Below are 19,892 nucleotides of genomic sequence, written 5' to 3'. Positions count from 1 at the left end.
GCAGGCACGGGCGATGGTCGATCTCGTCGTCCAGAGACTCGAGTGTTTACCTCCACTGCTTCACTGACAACCATGTGACCCAGCCTGTAGTCATCAGTGTGTGCGTGGACCAACTGATCTGTGCTGACCTCAGCTACACTCTTCATCACGTTGTACAAGACGTTGGTGATGCCGCATTTGGAGCATTGTGTTCAGTTTTGGCCTCGCATCCATAGGAAGGACGGTGTTAAGTAGGAAAGGGTGCAGAATGTTGGCAGAAATTCAGGGAGTGAGCTTTAGTGAGAGGTTGGACAGACTTGGACTTTATATTTTGCAGTGCAGGATGAGGGTGATCTTCTAGCGGTGCATAAAATCACGAGGGGGGGGGGGGTAAATAAGGTGAATACATAACTTTTACCCAGAGTAGGAGAAGCAAGAACCAGGGGACATAGGTTTAAGATGAGAGGGAAATAATTTAATAGCAACCTGAGGGACAACATTTTCACACAGAGGGTAGTAGGTATATGGAATAAGCAGCCAGAGCAGGTAACATACAACATATAAAAGGCACTTGGACAGGTACATGGACAAGAAAGGTACAGAAGGATATGGGCCAAACATGGGTAGGTGGGGTGAGTGTAGATGGGGCATCTTGGTCGGCATGGGCATGTTGGGCTGAGGGATCATAGTTCCTTCACCAGGTGGGGAGACTGAAAGTGGCAAACACAGGGTGGTGCAAAAGCTGTTGCCTTGATCAGTCAGGGATGTGTTGAGGTGAAGTGTTATGTTGCGGTCAGTGTTGATTTTTAGTCTTGAGAGGATTCGGCGAGGCGGTTAAAGGTCAAATACGGTGAGGTATTTTCTTTTTGCCAGTTCCTCAAGTGATAGTGCATTGGAAATGGCAGTTGGTGATTTGGTCTGCTCCTACTGCAGGATGTGGCAAGTCCGGTAGACTTCCAGTGTCCCTGCGGACTACACCTGTGGGAATTGGGAACTGCATGCAATACTCCAAATGTGGCCAAACCAAAGTCCTATAAAGCTGCAACACGACTTTCTTAAGCTCAATATGGAAGCAAGCATACTATATCGGGTGCTGTCTGTCTCGTGTTTGCACATTCTCCTTGTAACCTTGTGGGTTTCATCCGGGTGCTCCAGTTTCCTCCTACATCATAAAGACATGGGTTTGTAAACTAATTGGCAGAAATTGCCCTTAATATATAAGGAGTGGATGAAAAAGTGGGAGAAGTGGGAAAGCGTGCAGAGGAGGTTTACCAGAATGATTCCAGGAATGAGTGGGTTAGCCAATGATGGGCGTTTGACGACACTGGGCCTCTACTCGCTGGAGTTTTGAAGGTTGAGCGGGGACCTCATTGAAACTTACAGAATAATGAAAGGCCTAGACAGAGTGGATGTGGAAAGGATGTTTCCACTGGTGGGAGAGTCTAGGACCAGAGGTCAAAGCCTCAGAATTAAAGGTCGCTCTTTTAGAAAGGAGATGGAACGTCTTTAGTCAGAGGGTAGTTAATCTGTGGAACATTGCCACAGAGGGCTGTGGAGGCCAAATCAATGGATATTTTTAAGGCAGAGATAGACAAATTCTCGATTAGAACGGGTGTCAAGGGTTAAGGCAGGAAAATGGGATTAGGAGGCAGAGATCAGCCATGATTGAATGGTGGAGTAGGCACGATGGGCCGAATGGCCTAATTCTAATCTTTGACTTTGTGAACATAGACTTTGTGTGAACAGGTGATCGATGGTCAACGTGGACTTGCTGGACCGAACGCCCTGTTTCTATGCAATATCTCTAAACTTAACTAAACTAAAACTTCTATGGGAAGAAAGTACAACTTGGTTTGCAGTCAATCATTTCACATGGAGCCCAGGACAAATATCTTATGAAGCTTTTCTGACTTGAAACATTCACTATTTTTCTCTCTCCGCAGATGCTGCCTGACCTGCTGAGTTTCCATTTGTTTTCTGCTTTTATCTCAGAATTCCAGCATCTGCATTTCATTGACATCTTTCTTGGACAAGTGCAAAATGGTGGAGTGGGGTAGGGTTTCTTTCTTTCTGATGCAACAATGTGTATAACCTCACAATTCTATTTTGTATTTAACAATTCTATATTTCTTTTTTTTTTAAATCAGAAAATGTTGAAGGAGCTGTTTCCTATTGAAGCTGGAGAAATAGATTCCAAGGCTCGGACCCTGCCCCATTTACCAGGTTGGTCAAAGACAGGATGGTCACAAAATTAAAAGATGCGCAGATGGCTGTAGGATGGCAAATAGGTATTTATTCAGAAAGGGAAGTAGGAGCAAAATGAAAAGGCCAGAGTTGGTGTTTGAAATATGGGGTGATTTATAAGGGGGGTGTGCACCAGGAGGCAGCCACAGCTGATCTGTCAATTCTGACTTTGGAACATTTTTTATATTCACAGATGATGAGCTTTTGCACAGAAACTTGATTAGCAATAAAACGAGGTCTTGATTAAAGAATGGAACCCAGAAAGACTAAATTAGATGACAAACAGAATGAGATGATTATCCACGTCTAAATTCATTAACAGTGGGTCCAGATTTCTGTTACAATGATGGGCGCACGCATAATCAATGACATTCCTGTTGGGCTTTGTCTGCAGTTTCATGTGTCCACATTAGCACAATTCTCGTCCCTCATTGTTGTTTACTCTGCAACAGGAGGGACAAGTAGCCAACTACTGCCTGTGAGTCTAACGTCACAGGAAGTTATTATAAACAGTTCTGTTGGACGGGATTGATCTACACTTATACAGGCCGGGATCAATAAAATAACCAGCATGGCTTTGTAGTGGGTGAATTTGATTGACTGGATTTTGGAAGTGGTAACAAAGTATTGAAGAAGGTAATGTAATTGCTAACATAACAATGGCTGGAAGCGTGCAACTGCCTGGGGCTCGAGTGGAATGGTCACTGCTCATAATAACTAAGCACGGACTGGACATTTTTGCCAAAAACATGGCGCCTCTTGCATGCGGGATCTGTAGACTCTTGCTGTACATTTTGCTGATGGGGGATATGCCTGGGTATGTTCATATGGTCATAAGGTCATAAGTGATAGGAGGTGAAGTCGGCCATTCGGCCCATCACATCTACTCCACCATTCAATCATGGCTGATACTGCACAGGACTTTGTAGGAAACTAATTTCAATGTATGTTTCCACTTTGCTCATGTGAGAATAAAACCACCATTGAGCCATTAATATCTTCATGATCTTTGACAAGGTCCTATTTGGGAGAAGGTTCCAAAAGGTTAGAGTCAGTGTAACATAGAACATTAAAGAGTATAGCACAGTAACAGAACCTTCAGCCCACAATGTCTTTACCGAACGTAATACCAAGTTAAGTTAATCTTACCTGCCTACACATGGTCCATATCGCCCTATTCCCTCCCTATCCGAAAGATTCTTAAACACCACTATTGTTGTGGCTCCACACCACCCATGGCGGAGCTTCCCAGGCACCCACCACTCTGTGTAAAACAATAGCTCGCTCCACACATCTATTTTTAACTTTGAGAAATGTTACCATTTTGAATCCAAAATTGGTTTGGTAAAAGGTGGCAAAAAGTTGTTTTGTGACAGGAAGCCTGCGATCAGTGAAAGTACCTCAGTGCTGGGACCTCTATTGATTGTTTGAATCAGTACATGTATGAATTTGAGGTTTGTAGCTGTAATAGGAATTGCTTGGTGACAGTGAGGAAGGTAGTCAGAGGCTACAGGGTTGTATCAGCCTCAATAGGCCCGACTATGGGTGAACTGGGGATGGGGACTGGACATTGTGCCTTCCCCCACAGTGGGAACCATTGTTGGGGGATGCTTTATGTTTATTGTTAAATTTCTTCAATGTTATAACCATATAACATATAACAATTACAGCACGGAAACAGGCCATCTCGGCCCTACAAGTCCGTGCCGAACAATTTTTTTTTCCCCTTAGTCCCACCTGCCTGCACTCATACCATAACCCTCCATTCCCTTCTCATCCATATGCCTATCCAATTCATTTTTAAATTATACCAATGAACCTGCCTCCACCACTTCCACTGGAAGCTCATTCCACACTGCTACCACCACTCTCTGAGTAAAGAAGTTCCCCCTCATATTACCCCTAAACTTCTGTCCCTTAATTCTGAAGTCATGTCCTCTTGTTTGAATCTTCCCTATTCTCAAAGGGAAAAGCTTGTCCACATCAACTCTGTCTATCCCTCTCATCATTTTAAAGACCTCTATCTGGTCTCCCCTTAACTTTCTGCACTCCAGAGAATAAAGACCTAACTTATTCAACCTATCTCTGTAACTTAGTTGTTGAAACCCAGGCAACATTCTAGTAAATCTCCTCTAATGTCTATGTCTAATATTATAATGTCTAATGTTATGTCTAATCTTTATCTGTGTGCTGCATGGCAAGAAAGAATTTCACTACACCATTTGGTGTATGTGACAATACATGTCCTTTGTCCTTTGTGCTTTGTCCTTTGGATCAGATAGTGAATTGGGCAGAGAAATTTAAGTCTGAAAAATGTGAGGTGTTATAGTTTAGAGATATAGCTTGGAAACAGACCCTTCATTCCATTGATCACCCATAAACACTAGTTCTATGTTAATCCACGTTCTAATCTACTACCTTCACAACGGGTGATATACAGAGTCCAATTAGCCTACAAATCCACACGACCTTGGAATGTGGGAGGAAAGATGGAATTCAAATACAGAGATGTAATGCTGAGGCTCAATAAGGCACTGGTTGGGCCACATTTTGAGTACTGTGAGCAAATTTGGGCTCCATGTCTGAGGAAGGATGTGCTGGCTCAGGAGATGGTCCAGAGGAGGTTTACAAGAATGATCCTAGGAATGAGTGGGTTAACGTATGATGAGCATTTGACAGCACTGGGCCTCTGCTCGCTGGAGTTTAGAAGGTTGAGGGAGGACTTCATTGAAACTTACAGAATAATGAAAGGCATAGATAGAATGGATGTGGAAAGGTGGGAGAGTCAAGGACCAGAGGTCATAGCCTCAGAATTAAAGTGTGCTCTTTTAAAAAGGTGAGAAGGAGCTTCATTGGTCAGAGAGTAATTAATCTGTGGGATTCATTGCCACAGAGGGCTGTGGAGGCCGCCAGTTGATATTTCTAAGGCAGAGATAGACAGATTCTTAATTAGAACGAGTGTGAAGGGGTATGGGGAGAAGGCAGGAAAATGGGATTAGGAGGCAGAGATCAACCATGATTGAATGGTGGAGTAGCTCGATGGGCCGAATGGCCTAATTCTACTATAACTTGTGCACTTGTGAAAGCAGAGCACCTGGAAGAAACATGTCGTCACAGGGAGGACGTGCAAACTCCACACAGACAACACCTGAGGTCAGGATCGAACACCGGTCTCTGGTGCTGTTAGGCAGCAGCTCTACCCTTGCTGTCCATTAATCCTGTTCCTCACAGTTGTTTCAATAGATTATCTACTACTGATGTTAGGTTGTTATTTACCAGGGTTTCTCTGTTGTCCTCTGAAAGAACATAGAACAGTACAGAACAGGAACAACTTCCTTTGCTGTGTTGTACATGATGTAGTTAAACTAATCTCCTATGCACACACAATGATCCATATCCCTCCAACCCTGCTTATCCATGTCTGAAGAAGGGTCTTTACCCGAAACATCACCCACTCCTTCTCTCCAGAGATGTTGCCTGTCCTGCTGAGTTATTTGTGCCTATCTAAAAGCTTCCAGGTGAAGCAGCGATGTACTTGTACTGCTTCCAATCTAGCATCTTGCATTTGGTGTTCATTAGGTTGCCTCCTCTACAATGGAGGGGCCAAACACTGACAGGGTGCTGCCGTGTAGATATCTCTGATTAGATCACTGAGTTTCCAGTTACCTGGCACTTAAATTCCCACTCCTCATCTGGCCTCCATCTTTGGCTTCTTGCACTTTCCCAGTGAAGTCCAAGGTAAATTTGAGGAACAGCAAAGAATTCCTCCCTAATGAGGAGGAATTTCTTTAGCCAGAGGGTGGTGAATCTGCGGAATTCACCGCTACATTGGTTATTTTTACGGTGGAGATGGGCCGATACTTGATTAATATGGGTGTCAAGGGTTATGGGGAGAGGGCAGGAGAATGGGGTTGAGAGGGAGAGATAGATCAGCCATCTTCATATATGTTACAAACAACAATGATCTCAGCACCAATCCCTTTGGTACCATTACTGGAGGTTTGTTACAAGTGGTGTGTGCGTGGGACCTTTATAATCTAGAAATAACTTGGAAGAGAATGTTGGTGGCCTGATTCATAAGTTTGAAGACAACACAAACATTGGTGGAGTTGGAGATAGTGAGGAAGTTTGTCTTAAGATACAGCAGAGATGAGCTGCACAGGTGGGTGGACCAGTGGCAGGTGGAATTTAATTCAGATGAGTTGAGGCAATGTAGTTCAGGAGGTAAAAATCTAATAAGACATATGGAGTAAATGTCAGCGAACTCAGGAGTGCAGAAAGACCTTGAGGTGCCAGTCCACACGTCCACAGTGGCAACACAAGGGACAGTGAAATGAAATGACATTTGGGGTGCTGGTCTTCATAGGCCACGGCATGGAGTATGAAACTTGGGATGTTGCAATCATGACGCGTTGTCCCCACGGCAGAGTGAAGTTCTAATGCATTGTCCCCACCGTGGAGTGGTTATGTTGCGTTGTCCCCACCGTGCAGTGGTTATGTTGCGTTGTCCCCACCGTGGAGTGGTTATGTTGCGTTGTCCCCACCACTGCGGAGTGAAGCTGCGATGTGTTGTCCCCACTGCGGAGTAGTTATGAGGCATTGTCCCCATGGCGGAGCGAAGACATGATGCCGTCCCCAGCACGGAGTGAAGTTATGATGTGTATATTTCCATCCACAGCTCCCAGATGGCTGGAAGGACACAAGGCTACTGAAAACCGGCAGAGTACTCTCTCTGACTACTTCCAGTCATTGCTCAACCTTCCCCCCAAGATCTCGCGCTGTCAGTGGATTGTGAGCTTCTTGCAGGTCCGCCCAGATGACGTTGCCTTGCCGTTTCCTCACGCGTGAGTACAGACCCTTCCGCCCACTGACCTGGCCTTGGTGCCGCCCACAACCAAACTCACTGGCCAACCTCCAAGCTGCAGGCCTGAAGACCGCTACAGTTGCAACTTGGCAGCAACAGATAGCTATGGGAGAACCAGAACAAATGTGTAGGAAGATATGGGAAAGCAAAATGGGTTGGAGTGCCGGCATTAATGGGACAGAGCATTTGGGAAGATGCAACCTGTATCAACTCATTTGTTGCACCCAATCTGCAATGAATCAAGTTTAATTTTGTTTATTGTCAGGTGTAAAGTGTACAGTGTAAAGCTTTTTGCTGTGTGCTAACCAGTCAGTGGACAGGCTATATATGATTACAATTGAGTCGCCCACAGTGTACAAATAAAGGGCATAACATTTTGTGCAAGGAAAAGTCCGATTAAAGATAGTCCAAAGGTCTCCAATGAGGTAGATAGTAGCTCAGGACTGCTCTCTAGTTGTTGATAGGATGGTTCAGTGCCTGATAACAGCTGGGAAGAAACTGTCCATGAATTTGGAGATGTATTTTTTCACACTTCTGTACCTCTCGCCTGATGGGAGAGGGGAGAAGAGGGAGTGGCCAGGGTGCGACTCGTCCTTGATTATGCTTGTGGCCTTGTTGAAGCAGCGTGCAGTGTAGATGGAGTCAATACTTTGTGTGGTGGTCTGGGCTGCGTCCACAATTCTCCGCAATTTCTTGCGGTGTTGGATGGAGCATGGTGATAAAATGCTTTCTACAGCACATCTGTAGAAATTGTGTCGTGTCGCTTAATGTGTGGGTGATGGCTGCTATCAACTGATTTAACAGGAGAATGGGACACAGTGGATGGTCTATTGGGGCTGAGAATCAGCTGTATGCTTTAGATAAACTATGTAAGGCCCCTTAGCAGAGCAGACGGATACTGGATGAGGCACAAGGGGAGGGTGCACTAAATGCCATCCATTTTAGAATTTAGATTTCGACTTTGAGATACAGCATGGAACCAGGCCCTTCAGCCCACTAAGCCACCGGTCAGCGATATACTAGCACTATCCCTACACACTAGGAACAATTTACAGAGGCCAAATAACCTTCAAACCTGCACGTATTTGGAGAAATCCCATGCGGTCACATGGAGAACGGAAAAACTGTGTACAGGCAGCACCTGTAATCTCTGGGTCTCTGGTGCTCCACTGGGCTGATTTTAGTGTTTGGAGTCTGACGACCAAGGCAACTAAACTGAGAGCAATGAACAGCTTATGAGAACATTATAGCTGTCACACAGCAGGGACATAGGCCTTTCAGACTAACATGTCCAGGCCAACCAACATAACCCATCTAAGCTGCCCCATTCGGCCCAGATCCCTCTAAACCTTTCCTATCTATCTACCTGTCCACAGACACACAATACTGGAGTAAATCAGTGGGACAGGCAGCATCTCTAGAGAAAAGAAAGGGGTCACGTTCGGATCGAGACCCTTCTTCAGATTGAAGAAGAATTTTGACCCGAAACGTCACCCCTTCCTTCTCTCAAGAGATGATGCCTGTCCTGCTAAGTTACTTTAGCATTTTGTGTATATATTTGGTTTAAACCAGCATCTGCCGTTCTTTCCTACACATTTCATCCACCCGTCCAAATCTCTTTTAATTGCTGTTACCTGCCTCATCCACTTCCTCTGGCAGCTTGTTCCACGTACCCACCACTCTCTGTGTGAGGCTTGGACCTGAGTTATGCACAAAATGTCAAAAGATAATGCATAAAAAACAAGACTGGTACAAAACATAGTTAAAAAGTAAGGTGTGGAGTTCCACTGTGCCCACACCCAGGGCAGGACTGTTGCTTAGAAGTAGAGACTCCGGCATCATTCAGTCAAGGTATTTTAATGCCCAATTTTCCTTTACAAGAAAAGTCCTTCTGAATTATGCTCTGGCTACGATATGGGCACATGTATATGGAGTGGCACATCTAGAAACAGGAACCCAGTCAATATCAAGAAAGCTTTGGAAACTGTGGAAATTGAATTTTTCTTCCATTATGTGTGTGGCCAGTGTAGTCTTGCCCATATTCTCCACCAGGGGGAATTGGGGGTGGTGGTGGAAATCAAAGATCATAGAGCTGATCTTTGGTGGAAATTATGTTCTGTAGTGTTGTCTTGTCGAGGTAGAATTAGGGTTGTTCAAGAAGGCCGGCATGGTGACGCAGCAGTAGAGTTGCTGCCTTAAGGGCCTGTCCCACTTGGCTATTATTTGCACCTCATTGACGTGTAATATGTAAAATAGGTTGACGCGTCGTGACGTGTGGGGTGCGCGTGGGTAACACACGCATTGCGCATGGTGAGGCGTGGAATCGCTTGCAGTGGCGTGCGGTATCGCGCGGCGCTCCAGCATTTTGTAGTGTAACGAAATCCTCGCGAACCACCTGCGTAATGTATTGCGTACACATGCTGACGCACTGGCTACACATGCTGATGCATTGGCTACGCACGCTGACACATTGGCTACGCACGCTATATCGCGTGGTCACACATGGTTACGCCACCGTGCATCAACGTCCGTAAACATGTGCCGCCGAGCGCCGCCCATACGCAGTCGGCCCGCCCTTTAACGCGTCATGTAACCTCTAACCTCGTCCACACAGGCCTCTTCCTGGGTTTCTTGCTGGCCTTTCTTGTTGTACTCCTGCCTGGCTGATCTGTAAGTATGAGGGCTGCTGCTAACAGACATCTCTGTTGTTGCTGTAGCAATAAAATCTGTAGTTGTTCCATGATGGTCATGATGCAGAATAGGGAAGCAGGGTGTTCTAATGACATCACTCGCACCAGACGGCTGTGCTGACACGTGATGACGTATAATTTGCGCGTGACGTTGCGCGTCACGACACATCGACCTATTTTACATATGAAGCGTAAATTAGGTGCAAATGACAGCCAAGTGGGACAGGCCCTTTACAGTGTGAGAGACCCGGGTTTGATCCTGACTACAGGAGCTGTCTGTGTGGAGTTTGTACGTCCTCCCTGTGACCTGCATGGGTTTTCTCCGAGTGCTCCAGTTTCCTCCCACACTTGTACAGGATTGTAGGTTAAATGGCTTAGTAAAATTGTAAAGAATTGTAAATGGTCCCTCTTGTGTGGAGGATGGTGTTTATATGCAAGGATTGCTGGGTTAAAGGCCCTGTTCCCGTGCTGTATTTCTAAGCTAAGAAACTAACCTAATGGTTGTGTGAAGGTAGCTTTTCCTGAACCTGGCAAAATAGGACCATGACTGTCCTTCCTCCTTGATGGTAGCAGGGAGATGAGGGCATGGCCCTGATGCTGGGGTTCCTTGATGATAAATGCCGCATCTTGAGGCAGAGCCTCATTAGATGCTTTCAATGATGCATGTACTCCTGATATTCAGATGGTCCAGAGCAGAGTGGAGAGTTGGTGGACAGCAGAGCCATCTGCTGTTGACCTGCGGTGATGAAAGGCAAAGTGAAGCAGACCCAGGCCATTTTTGAGGCAGAAATAATTTGATGCACAACCAAGCACTTCATTGCGGTGGACATAAGTGCTTCCGGACAGTAGTCATTGTGACAGGGTCACCGTGCTCCCTTAGGCATGGTTAGAGATGCCATGCTGAATCAGGTGGGAACCTCAGACTGCAGTAGTTCAATAGTGCTTTATTTGTCACATATGCAATTGCACGGTGATTTTCTTTGCAGATATAACACATGCTTGCACTGCCATTTTTTGTGCCATTCAAAGTTCGGATGGCCCCCGCGCTCCTTATACTGGAGCAGTTCCCTTGAACCCACAACGCTCTCCTCTCCTCGCCTGGTCATCTTTATATCCTGTGGCCTACATTTAAGGCTCTGGAAGCATTACCTCAGTCACCCTCCTACCGGCCCGCTCCTAGCGCCCGACGTCTCCAGCTCCCGCCTGGTTATGCCGACTGATGAGTCTTCGGGTGGGTTCCCAGTCCCACTGACCAATGAGCCTTTGGGTAGATTCCCGATCACGCTGACCGACCAGCCATCAGGCAGGGGCAGGGATTTAGATTCTTAGACCACTGGGATCTGTTTTGGAATAAAGGGGAACTGTACAAAAGGGACGGTTGCACCTTAACATGTGGGGGACCGGCATTCTGGCAGGCAGGTTTGCCACTGCGACACCGGTGGTTTTAAACTAAATAGGGGCTGGGGGCTGGTGGGGGGGGTGTCAAATGGGATAGTCGAGGATGGAGTTAAAGGGAAAGGGAGTAAAGGGATAATTAATGACCCCAGAATTAACGGGAAAGAAAACTCACAACGGGATAGGAGAGTATGGCCAAGTGTAATAGGGATCGATGTGAAAGGTGAGCTGCATTAGGAATTAAAAGCATTGTATATGAATGCACGAAGTATAAGAAGTAAAGTAGATGAGCTTGAGGCTCAGTTAGAGGTTGGTAGATATGACATTGTGGAGATTACTGAGACGTGGCTGCAGGAGGATCGGGCCTGGAAACTTAATATTCAGGGTAATACATCCTATAGAAAGGACAGGCAGGTGGTCAGAGGGGGGGGGGGGGGGGGGGGGGGGGGGGTAGCTCTTCTGGTGAGGAATAGAATTCAGTCCCTTGTGAGGGAAGACAGTGGGGCTGACGAGGTAGAGTCACTGTGGATTGAGTTGAGGAATTGTAAAAGCAAGAAGACACTAATTGGTGTTATTTACAGACCCCCAAATAGTAGCCCGGATGTAGGGTGTAAGTTGCAGCAGGAGTTAAAACTGGCATGTAACAAAGGTAATGCCACTGTGGTGATGGGGGATTTCAATATGCAGGTAGACTGGGAAAATTAGGTTGGTTCAGGACCCCAAGAAAGAGAGTTTGTAGAATGCCTCCGAGGTGGATTCTTAGAGCAGCTTGTAATGGAGCCGACCAGAGAAAAGGCAATTCTGGATTTAGTGTTGTCCAATGAACCAAATTTAATAAGAGAACTCGAGGTAAAGGAACCGCTTGGAGGGAGTGATCATAATATGATTAATTTTAATCTGCAATTTGAGAAGGAGAAGGTTAAATAGGAAGTGGCAGTGATACAGTTGAACAAAGGGGATTATGAAGGCATGAGAGGGGAGCTGGCCAAGGTAGACTGGAAAGGGATCCTAGCAGGAATGACGGTGGAACAGCAATGGCAGGAATTTCTGGATTAATAATCATATAACCATATAACAATTACAGCACGGAAACAGGCCATCTAGACCCTTCTAGTCCGTGCCGAACAATTATTTCCCCCTAGTCCCATATACCTGCGCTCAGACCATAACCCTCCATTCCTTTCCCGTCCATATAACTATCCAATTTGTTTTTAAATGATAAAAACGAACCTGCCTCCACCACCTTCACTGGAAGCTCATTCCACACGACTACCACTCTCTGAGTAAAGAAGTTCCCCCTCATGTTACCCCTAAACTTCAGTCCCTTAATTCTCAAGTCATGTCCCCTTGTTTGAATCTTCCCTACTCTCAGTGGGAAAAGCTTATCCACGTCAACTCTGTCTATCCCTCTCATCATTTTAATGACCTCTATCAAGTCCCCCCTTAACCTTCTGCGCTTCAAAGAATAAAGCCCTAACTTTTTCAACCTTTCTCTGTAACTTAGTTGCTGAAACCCAGGCAACATTCTAGTAAATCTCCTCTGTACTCTCTCTATTTTGTTGACACCCTTCCTATAATTAGGCGACCAAAATTGTACCCCGTACTCCAGAATTGGCCTCACCAATGCCTTGTACAATTTTAACATTACATCCCAACTTCTATGCTCAAATCCGACATAATCCGGAAGACGCAGGATCATTTCGTTCCAAAAAGGAAGAAAGATTCTCAGGGGAGTAGGAGGCAACCGTGGCTGACAAGAGAAGTTAGGGATAGAATAAAACTAAAAGAAAATGTGTATAACACAGCAAAGAGTAGCCGGAAGCCAGAGGATTGGGAAACTTTCATAGGACAACAGAAGGAAACAAAACGGGAAATACTGGTCAGGAATATAAAGAAGGACAGTAAAAGCTTCTTTAGATATGTTAAGGGAAAAAAAGTAGCAAAGTCAAATGTGGGTCCCTTGAAGGCAGACACGGGCGAAGTTATTATGGGGAACAAGGATATGGCAGAAGAGTGGAACAGGTACTTCGGATCTGTCTTCAGTAAGGAAGACACAAACAATCCCCCTGAAGTACTGAAGGACAGATGGGGTTGAGGAACTGAAGAAATTTTCATTAGGCGGGAAACAGTATTGGGTAGGCTAATGGGACTGAAGGATGATAAATGCCTGGGGCCTGATGGACTGCATTCCAGGGTCCTCAGGGAGGTGGCTCTAGAAATAGTGGATGCATTGGTGATCATTTTCCAATGTTCAATAGATTCAGGATCAGTTCCTGTGGATTGGAGAATAGCTAATGTTATCCCACTTTTCAAGAAAGGAGCGAGAGAGAAAACAGAAATTACAGACCAGTTAGCCTGACTTCGGTGGTGGGAAAGATGCTGGAGTCAATTATTAAAGAGGTAATAATGGGGCATTTGGATAGCAGTAAAAGGATTAGTCCAAGTCAACATGGATTTATGAAAGGGAACTCATGCTTGACTAAACTTCTGGAATTTTTTGAGGATGTGACAAGTAAAATGGATGAAGGGCTGCCAGTGGATGTAGTGTATCTAGAATTTCAGAAAGCCTTTGATAAGGTCCCGCACGGGAGACTGGTGACTAAAATTAGAGCACATGGTATTGGGGGTAGGGTGTTGACATGGATAGAAAATTGGTTGGCAGACCGTAAGCAAAGAGTAGGAGTGAACGGGTCCTTTTCAGAATGGCAGGCAGTGGCGAATGGAGTGCCGCAAGGCTCGGTGTTGGGGTCGCAACTGTTTACCATATATATTAATGATTTGGAAGAGGGAATTAGGAGCAACTTTAGCAAGTTTGTGGATGACACAAAGCTGGGTGGCAGTGTGAACTGTGAAGAGGATGTTAAGAGGTTGGAGGGTGACCTGGACAGGTTGAGTGAGTGGGCAGTTGCATGGCAGATGCAGTATAATATAGATAAATGTGAGGTTATCCACTTTGGCGGCAAAAACAAGGGGGCAGATTATTATCTCAATGGGGTTAGGTTAGGTAAGGGGGAGGTGCAGCGAGACCTGGGCGTCCTTGTACACCGGTCACTGAAAGTTGGCGTGCAGGTACAGCAGGCAGTGAAGAAAGCTAATGGAATGTTGGCCTTCATAACAAGAGGATTTCAGTATAGGAGTAAAGAGGTTCTTCTGCTGTTGTATAGGGCTCTGGTGAGACCACATCTGGAGTATTGCATACAGTTTTGGTCTCCTAATTTGAGGAAGGACATCCTTGTGCTCGAGGCAGTGCAGCATAGGTTCACGAGATTGATACCTGGGATGGCGGGACTGTCATATGAGGTAATATTGAAAAGACTAGGCTTGTATTCACTGGAGTTTAGAAGGATGAGGGGGAATCTTATAGAAACATATAAAATTATAACTGGACAAGCTAGATGCAGGAAAAATGTTCCCTATGTTGGGCAAGTGCAGAACCAGGGGCCACAGTATTAGAATAAAGGGGAGGCCATTTAAGACTAAGGTGAGAAAAAACTTTTTTACCCAGAGAGTTGTGAATTTGTGGAATTCCCTGCCACAGAGGTCAGTGGAGGCCAAATCACTGGATGGATTTAAGAGAGAGTTGGATAGAGCTCTAGGGGCTAGTGGAATCAAGGGATATGGGGGGGAAGGCAGGCACGGGTTATTGATTGGGGATGATCAGCCATGATCGCAATGAATGGCTGTGCTGGCTCGAAGGGCCGAATGGCCTCCTCCTGCACCTATTTTCTATGTTTCTATGTAAACTTAAACCTAAGATAGACGCAAAAATCTGTAGTAACTCAGTGGGTCAGACAGCATCTCTGGAGAAAAAGAATATGTAACGTTTTGTGTCAAGACCCTACTTTGGACAGAAGAAGGGTCTCGACCCAAAACGTCACCTATTCGTGTTCTCCAGAGATGCTGTCTGACCCACTGAGTTACTTCAGCTTTTTGTGTCTGTCTTCAGTTTAAACCAGCATCTGCAGTTCCTTCCTTCACTAAACTAAAACCCGTTTCGTTGAGAGTGGGTGACGGGTGAACAGAGGCTGCAGTGTTGCTGGATATCTAGGAGGCATTCAATGAGCTGCCATGTGTAAGGTTACAGAGGAAAGCAAGAGTGCAGAGGATTGAAAGTAACGCAGAGGCTGATAATGGCAGCACAACAGGACACCCATTCCTTCTCTCCAGAGATGCTGCCAGACCCACTGAGTTACTCCAGCATTTTGAGTCTACCCTGTGGAACTTATCCCTGTGCACTGATCCCTGAGGTGTCCCTCCGATCACAATTCCCCAGCATCGATTACTGGTTACAATACGATACAAAATCATATACAAAATCAGAAGAAATAGATTGGGTAGATGCACAGTCTTTTACCCAGAGTAGGGGAATCGAGGACCAGAGGACATAGGTTCAAGGTGAAGGGGAAAAGATTTAATAGGAATCCTAGGGGCAACTTTTTCACACAGAGGGTGGTGGGTGTATGGAACAAGCTGCCAGAGGAGGTAGTTGAGGCTGGGACTATCCTATTGTTTAAGAAACAGTTGGCTAGGTACATGGACAGGACAGGTTTGGAGGGTTATGGATCAAGCGCAGGCAAGTGGGACTAGGGTAGATGGGACATTGTTGGCCGGTGTGGGTGAGTTGGGCCAAAGGGCCTGTTTCCACACTGTATTACTCTTGACTCTCTATGACTATGATATGATCAAACTTCATTCATCCCAGGAGGGAAATTTATCGGCCAACAGTCCTAAAACGCAAGATGCATGAAATTAAAGTGACGAGTGTGAAGGATCGGGGTTGTGCAAAGATGGGAGGTCAGTCAGAAGGGGGAGGAGTTGTACAGTTTGTTAGCCACATGGGGAAAGGATGTGCTTTGGCGTTCTGTACCTCATGCTGGTGGAACCGGCCTTGCTGAAGCTACTCCTCAGGTTGATCAGTGTGTCATGGAGGGGGTGAGCTGTAGTTTGAGGAGCATTCTCCCCTCCAAGACCATCTCCCATGAATCCACCTCCCCATGAATCAGCCTGTCTGATGAGTTTGTTGATCTATTGGTGTCTGGGGCCTTTGCCCTGCTGCCCCAGCAACATATTTGTACTCCTTGGAAATCTGCACCTCCACACCACTGATGGAGATATGGGATAGGGGTGTCCCTCTCCTCCTAAAGTCCATCTCTAAACTCCTTCACCTTGTCGGCAATCCAATGACCCAGCACCCATCCCCGACGTACAACGCGAGTTACAGACTTCCAGTCAGAGATCCAGAAATGTTTGTAATTTTCAACCCCTCAGAGCTGGTGATGCAGTCAATCAGTGAAGTGAAGGTGGCGACTTACTAACCTTAATCTACAAGGAAGTGAAGGAAAATGTTGTTGTGGCTGATGTTGGAACAGCCACGATCTTATTGAATGGCAGACGAGGTGTGAAGGGCTGGGTTACCTTCTTCAATTTGTGGCCTTGTGCTCTCATATGACTTCTCATTTGCTTTATTTGCAGGACAAAAAAGACAGAAACCTATCTTCTCCCAAAAGACAGAGCACGAAGCAGTTCCTCTGGTAAGTTTGTATCAGTACGAGAATACGTAGTTTAGTTCTGCAGTTTCACTGATGGACCTTTTTTGAACGAGAAAAACTTGCTTGTATTCTACATTAGTTTAGTTTATAGAAACAGCGTGGAAACGAGTCCTTTGCCCACCCAGTCCTGTGCCGACCAGCGATCACCCGTTCCATCCTACACACCAGGGACATTTTACAGAAGACAATTATCCTACAAACCTGCATGTTTTTGGGATGTGGGAGGAAACTGGAACACCCGGAGAAAATCCACGCGTTCACAAGGAGAAGGTGCAAACTCTGTACAGACAGCGCCCACAGTCAGGATCGAACCCGGGTCTCTGGGGCTGTAAGGCAGTAATTCTATTGCTGTGCCACCTTGCCACCTGTTAATGGCAGGATTCCCAGGAGGGATGCAAGCCCACAGCTCCTTGAAGGAGCAACACAAGTGGATCGGAAAGTAAAGAAGGCCCCCAGTGTGCTCGCATTCATCAAAGGGGCTTGGAGTATTAGAGTATTATATACTGCAGCATATAAAACTATGGGAAGGATGTGGGGCCATTGGAGAAGGTGCGGAAGAGCTTCACTGAATGTTGCCTCTGTTGGAGTGAACTACTTATGGAGACAGGGTGAATGGTTTTCTCTTGAGAATCAGTCTGAGGGGCAACCTGATCGAAGGTATAAAATGATAAGAGGCATAAATAGGGTAGATCGTCAATCTTTATCACAGGGTGGAAATATCAAATGCTAGAAGTGGCACTGTGGTGCTGCGATAGAGTTGCTGCCTTACTGCTCCAGAGTCCCAGGTTCGATCCTGACTACTGGTGCTGTCTGTACACAGTTTGTACATTCTCCCCGTGGGTTTTCTCCGGCTGCTCCGGTTTTCTCCCACACTCCAAAGACGTGCAGGTTGGCTTTGGTAAAGATTGTAGATTGTCCCTAGTGTGTAGGATAGTGCTTGGGTATAGGAATCATTGGTCGGTGTGGACTCAGTGGGCGGAAGAGCCTGTTTCCACGCTGTATCTCTAAACTAAATCAGAGAATGTAGATTTACGATGAAGGGAATATTTTAAAGGAGAATGTGTTTGGCAAGGTTTTTTTTACATGAGATTGGTGAGTGCCTGGAGCACCCTGCTATTGGAAGTAATGAAAGCAGAGATGGTAGCAGTTTGACAGATATTTAGATAGATCGATGAACAGGTGGAGAAATATGGATCACTTGCAGGCAAATGGGATTAGTTTATTTGGTGCAGGCATGGTGGGTTGAAACATGCCGACCACGTTTCCTTCCCAAGCCAGTCCCATTGAACAAACCTTCAACAGAAGAACACAAGAAGAGGCCCTTCAGCCCACAATGTCTGTGCCGAACATTATGTCAAGACCAACTCTTACCTGCTGGCACATGACTCATACCCCTCTATTTCACACATATCCATATGCCTTTCCATAAGGTTCTTAAATGCCACTATTTTATATACCTATCAGGTCTCCTCAGAACACGCAACACTACAGAGAAAACAATCCAAGTCTATCCAACCCCTCCCTGTAGCTATTATTCCTTAATGCAGACATCCTTCTGGCAAATCTCTCCTGCACCTCTAGGTTTAAGTGATTTCAACTTCCCTCATGTTGACTGAGATGGACAGAGTGCAAACGGCTTGGATGGGGTGGAATTTGGTAAATGTATCCAAGAAGGTTTTCACAAACAATATGTAGGTTGTTCTAATAGAGAGGGGGGAGGAGAGGGGGGAGGGGGATGGGTAGGAGGCGGGGTAGAGTTGCTACCCCCCCCCCCTACAGCGGTAGAGTTGCTACTTTACAGCACCAGGGACCAGGGATTGATCCTGACCTTGTCTGTACAGAGTTTGTACGTTTTCTCCGCCACCACCTTGAAGACCGAGATCATTGGTTTCCTCCCACACTCCAAAAGATACATAGATAAATAGACAATAGGTGCAGGAGTAGGCCATTCGGCCCTTTGACTCAGCACTGCCATTCAATGTGATCATGGTTGATCATCCACAATCAGTACCCCGTTCCTGCCTTATCCCCATACCCCATGATTCAGCTAGCCCCAAGTCTCTATCTAACTCTCTCTTCAATGCATCCAGTGAATTGGCCTCCACTGCCTTCTGAGGCAGAGAATTCCACAAATTCACAACTCGCTGTGTGATAAAGTTGTTCCTCATCTCGGTTCTAAATGGCCTACTCCCTCAATAGCAAGAATATCCTTCCTCAAATTAGGAGACCAAAACTGCACACAATACTCCAGGTGTGGTCTCACTAGGGCCCTGCACAACTGCAGAAGGATCTCTTTGCTCCTATACTCAACTCCTCTCGTTATGAAGGCCAACATGCCATTATCGTTCTTCACTGCCTGTTGTAACTGCATGCTTACTTTCAGTGACTGATGTACAAGGACACCCAGGTCTCCTTATCTTCCCCTTTTCCTAACTACTGCCTTCCCGTTCTTGCCACCAATGTGGATAACCTCACATTTATCCACATTATACTGCATCTGCCATGTATCTGCCCACTGACCCAACCCGTCCAAATCACCCTGCATGCTCATAGCATCCTTTTCATTGTTCATAATTCCACTAAGCTTTGTGTCATCGGCAAATTTACTAATGTTACTTTGAATCCCTTCATCCAAATCATTAATATATATTGTAAATAGCTGCAGTCCCAGCACCGAGCCTTGCAGTACCCCACTAGTCACTGTCTGCCATTCTGAAAGGGACCCGATAATCCCTACTCTTTGTTTCCTTTCTGCCAACCAATTTTCTATCCATGTCAGCACCCTATCCCCAATACCATGTGCTCTAACTTTGCCCACCAATCTTCTTTGTGGGACCTTACAAAGGCTTTCTGAAAGTTCAGGTGCACTCCATCCACTGGGTCTCCCTTGTCTATTTTACTTGTTACATCCTCTAAAAATTCCAGAGGATTTGTCAGGCATAATTTCCCCTTCGTAAATCCATGGTGACTTGGACTGATCCTGTTACTGCTATCTAAATGCGCCGCTATTACATATTTGTTAATCGACTCTAGCATCTTCTCCACCACTAAAGACCAGGCTAACTGGTCTATAATTCCATCGTTTCTCGCTCCTTCCTTTCTTGAAAAGTGGGATAACATTAGCTACCCTCCAATCCACATGAACAGATCCTGAATCTATAGAACATTGGA

The 19,892-nt window shown here is 45.8% G+C and overlaps 1 protein-coding gene across 3 annotated transcripts in view; it reads left to right on the top strand.

Annotated features, from left to right (window-relative positions):
• ncf1 (neutrophil cytosolic factor 1) overlaps window positions 1–19,892 on the top strand; it is a 64,795-nt gene that overhangs the window by 17,782 nt on the left and 27,121 nt on the right. For all 3 annotated transcript variants that reach the window (XM_055657449.1, XM_055657451.1, XM_055657450.1), the window contains exons 3-5: window positions 2,127–2,202; window positions 6,902–7,067; window positions 16,645–16,703. In XM_055657449.1, the coding sequence (XP_055513424.1) occupies window positions 2,127–2,202; window positions 6,902–7,067; window positions 16,645–16,703 (301 nt within the window). The remainder of the gene's footprint in view (window positions 1–2,126; window positions 2,203–6,901; window positions 7,068–16,644; window positions 16,704–19,892) is intronic.

The sequence above is a fragment of the Leucoraja erinacea genome, chromosome 28 (assembly GCF_028641065.1).
Source record: "Leucoraja erinacea ecotype New England chromosome 28, Leri_hhj_1, whole genome shotgun sequence".
Lineage (NCBI taxonomy): Eukaryota > Metazoa > Chordata > Chondrichthyes > Rajiformes > Rajidae > Leucoraja > Leucoraja erinaceus.
This window is presented reverse-complemented; position numbering and strand designations above follow the sequence as displayed.